The sequence below is a fragment of the Thamnophis sirtalis genome, unplaced genomic scaffold, assembly GCF_051295495.1.
Source record: "Thamnophis sirtalis isolate CommonGarterSnake01/CBP01778 unplaced genomic scaffold, rThaSir2_p1.2 scaffold_3, whole genome shotgun sequence".
Classification (NCBI taxonomy): Eukaryota; Metazoa; Chordata; class Lepidosauria; order Squamata; family Natricidae; genus Thamnophis; species Thamnophis sirtalis.
This window is the reverse complement of record NW_028261383.1, coordinates 33,323,253-33,326,440: the sequence shown is the minus strand read 5'-3', so window position 1 is coordinate 33,326,440 and position 3,188 is coordinate 33,323,253. Positions and strand designations below refer to the sequence as shown.

Below are 3,188 nucleotides of genomic sequence, written 5' to 3'. Positions count from 1 at the left end.
AGACGCAACTTCCCCAGGGGAGGCTCAGCATAAGGAATGCCTAGATAGGCTGTCACAGATCCAAGACCAGACAAGAACGTCTTGCCCTTAATAGGGCCATTGCTGGTTATGACCACTGTGTCCCCATTAGAAGCAGAACTAGAAGCCAGTGGAAAGAGGAGGAGGAGGAGGCAGCGTAAGAGTGACGAGAATAGCAAACAAGGCATTGCAACAGTAGGACTAGTCAGTGGACCTGGAAAAAAATGGAACCAATATGAGAATATTCCTCTTACTGCATAAGCCCACGTAATGCCAATTCATCATTGATTTACTGTGATGGTGGGGCTCCCTTTTTGTTGATGACACTAATGGGGAGCAGGGAGTGACTTAGTCACCTTTCTCCTTCTCCATGAAGAGTCTCCAAGGTTCCAGAAGAACCGCTTAGAACTCCTGGTTACCGATCAGCTAGCTCAGCGAATTGAGTTTTTTGTGATATTATTTAAATAGTTGATTGTAGAAATCATAATCAGTCAGATGGGTGGCCTTATAAATTTGTCAAATCAATATTTTTTTTCTTTATATAGCCATCCATCTCACAAAAACAAACCCTGATGGACACACAGCGATCAATAAAATTAAACAAAATAATTTCCACAGTGGAGAAAGTCATTGAAAAACTGATTTTTTTGCCACTGTAGTCCTTTCATACATGGATACTGTGAGAAAGAAGAAGGGGATATTTTGGGGGATATTAAAAAGGCATATTTCTCCTAAAATATATTTCTCCTGGCCTGAACAAAACAAAATAAATTATTGATCACTGTTAATTTTAATTCAATTTTTTTTAAAAAAAATGTCATTGTCAATTTTAATTGGGTTTGGGATATTCTCTTTATTTATTTTTAACGTTTGTATTATGTGTTTCTTTTAATGTTGTACGCCGCCCTGAATCCTTGGGAGAAGGGCAGCATATAAATCTAAAAAACCTAAACCTAAATTAAAAATGGGAAAAATCTTAAGGGAGACAGAAACCAGAACCAGTCTCCCTGCCCAAAACAGAAACTGAGGAGGCCAGTTTATAGAAATGAAGATTTGGTAAGATTGGGTCTTTCAGATGTTCAGGTGTTAAAAAGTAAAAAGCACTGCCTTAAACTGGTTAACTGTCCTCACTATTGGAAGTTTCTCCTTAATTCCAGGTTGCTTCTTTTAGAATAGAATAACAGAGTTGGAAGGGACCTTGAGGGTCTTCTAGTCCAACGACCTGCCTAGGCAGGAAACCCTATACCATTCCAGACAAATGATTGTCCAATCTCTTCTTAAAAACTTCCAGTGTTGGAGCATTCACGACTTCTGGAGGCAAGTTGTTACACTGATTAATTATTCTAATTGTTAGGAAATTTCTCCTTAGTTCTAAGTTGCTTCTCTCCTTGATTAGTTTCCACCCATTGCTTCTTGTTCTACCCTCAGTTGCTCTGGAGAATAGTTTGACTCCCTCTTCTTTGTGGCAGCCCCTGAGATATTGGAAGACTGCTATCATGTCTCCCTTAGTCCTTCTTTTCATTAAACTAGACATACCCAACTTCTGCAACCATTCTTCCTATGTTTTAGCTCCAGTGCACATGCACGAGTTGGCCAACTGAGTTCCCTAAAGCCTCCAGAGTGCAAAAAACTGGCCCTATGGGCAAACCGGAAGTTCGGCAACGGACTTCTGGTTTGCTCGTAGAGTCATTTTTTGCCCTCCGGAGCTTTAGGAAAGCCTCCTGAATGTGCCTGAAGCCTCCGGAGGGCCTCCCGGGGGGGGAGGGGCAGAGGCTTTATAGGAGCCTGGGGAGGATGAAAAAAGCATGCAAAAAATGGGGCGAGCGCCTCTCATGCACACATGTGCACTGCGGGGATCGCCCGTTGCATTATTGGTGTGGCACACCTGCACATGCGCTCCCCCCACCTATGGCATGTGAGCCAAAAAAGGTTCGCCATCGCTGACATATACTGTATCTGTGCATTTCGTTTTTCTTACCTAAATGTTTTCTTGCCTAAATTTTGTCTGACATTCCCTTTTCTGCCAGCTGTAACGTTAATCATCTTTGGGCATTTCTAATCTTGAATTTGGTCACAGCACATATAATCCTCGACTTATGACCACAACAAAGCCCAACATTTCTGTTACTAAGCAAGACAGTTAAGTGATTTTTGCCCTATTTTTTGCGATCTTTCTTACCACAGTTGTTCAGAATCGCTGGAGCTGTGAAGTTAGTAACATGGTTGTTAAGTGAATCAAGCTTCCCCACTGACTTTGCTCAGCAGAAGGTCCCAAAAACGTGATCATATGACCCCCCCCCAGGACATGCAACTGTCATAAATACATGCCAGTTGCCAAGTATCTGAATTTTGATCCCGTGACTGTGGGGATGCTGCAATGGTTATAACCTGCCTGGAATCCCCGAGAGTGAGTTGAACAGGCATACAAAATTACAAAGTTTGGTATTTTGACTGAAGGGATTGTGGTCTCTTTGCATATGTCTAGCCTGGAATAGGACTGACAGGCTAGAAAAAAACCAAAAAATTCTAGTCCCATTCCTAAAAATAATCTTCCAGTTCTAAATGGGGGGAAAATGATATTTTAAAATTCTACAGACTTACCTGCTTGTCAGATTGAACAGGACTGCTTGTAAATATCACCTTCTGCTTATTCCAAAGGGGGGAGCAGTTTCTTAGATGATCAGACTGTATTCTGATATCGCACAAATAACGATCATGAAAAGAGAAACTTTATATATTGCAGGGATTTGCATTGACCAACTGGATTTTGCACATAAAGAGGGAGGAATCAGCAAATATTGGCAAAAGGTTTCAAAATCAAAGCGGTGGAAAAACAGAGAACTTCAATCAAAGGGGGTACAGAGGACAGTTGCTATCTCTGGTATGCAACCTGCAGCCTTGAAAAGAGCCATTACAACATCTGCCCAGATTTCAATTAAAGAACCTGAAAACAAATAACAAATATCCGAGGTGTTCTTAAACTCAGATGCTAATCAGGTTCAGTTTCCTTGCTTCTTCCTGGGTATTGTTCCTATTGAAAAAGAAGGATGAATAACTAAGCGTGTTACTAAAGGTTAATAAAAGCCATTCCTTTCATATAACTTTTTCATAGAATCATCAGGCTGGAAGGGGCCTTGGAGGTCTTCTAGTTCAACGTCACACACAAGCAG

The 3,188-nt window shown here is 41.2% G+C and overlaps 1 protein-coding gene across 1 annotated transcript in view; it reads right to left on the bottom strand.

Moving 5' to 3' along the window:
• The window catches only part of LOC148047873 (cholinesterase-like), a 12,158-nt gene extending 9,430 nt beyond the window's left edge, over window positions 1-2,728 (bottom strand). The window contains exons 1-2 of the mRNA XM_087708575.1: window positions 2,620-2,728; window positions 1-232 (exon numbers count right to left, since the gene is read on the bottom strand). The exon at window positions 1-232 is cut by the window's left edge and continues 1,287 nt beyond it. Coding sequence (XP_087564701.1) covers window positions 1-206 — 206 coding nt within the window. The 5' untranslated portion in view covers window positions 207-232; window positions 2,620-2,728. The remainder of the gene's footprint in view (window positions 233-2,619) is intronic.
• Window positions 2,729-3,188: the final 460 nt, after the last annotated feature.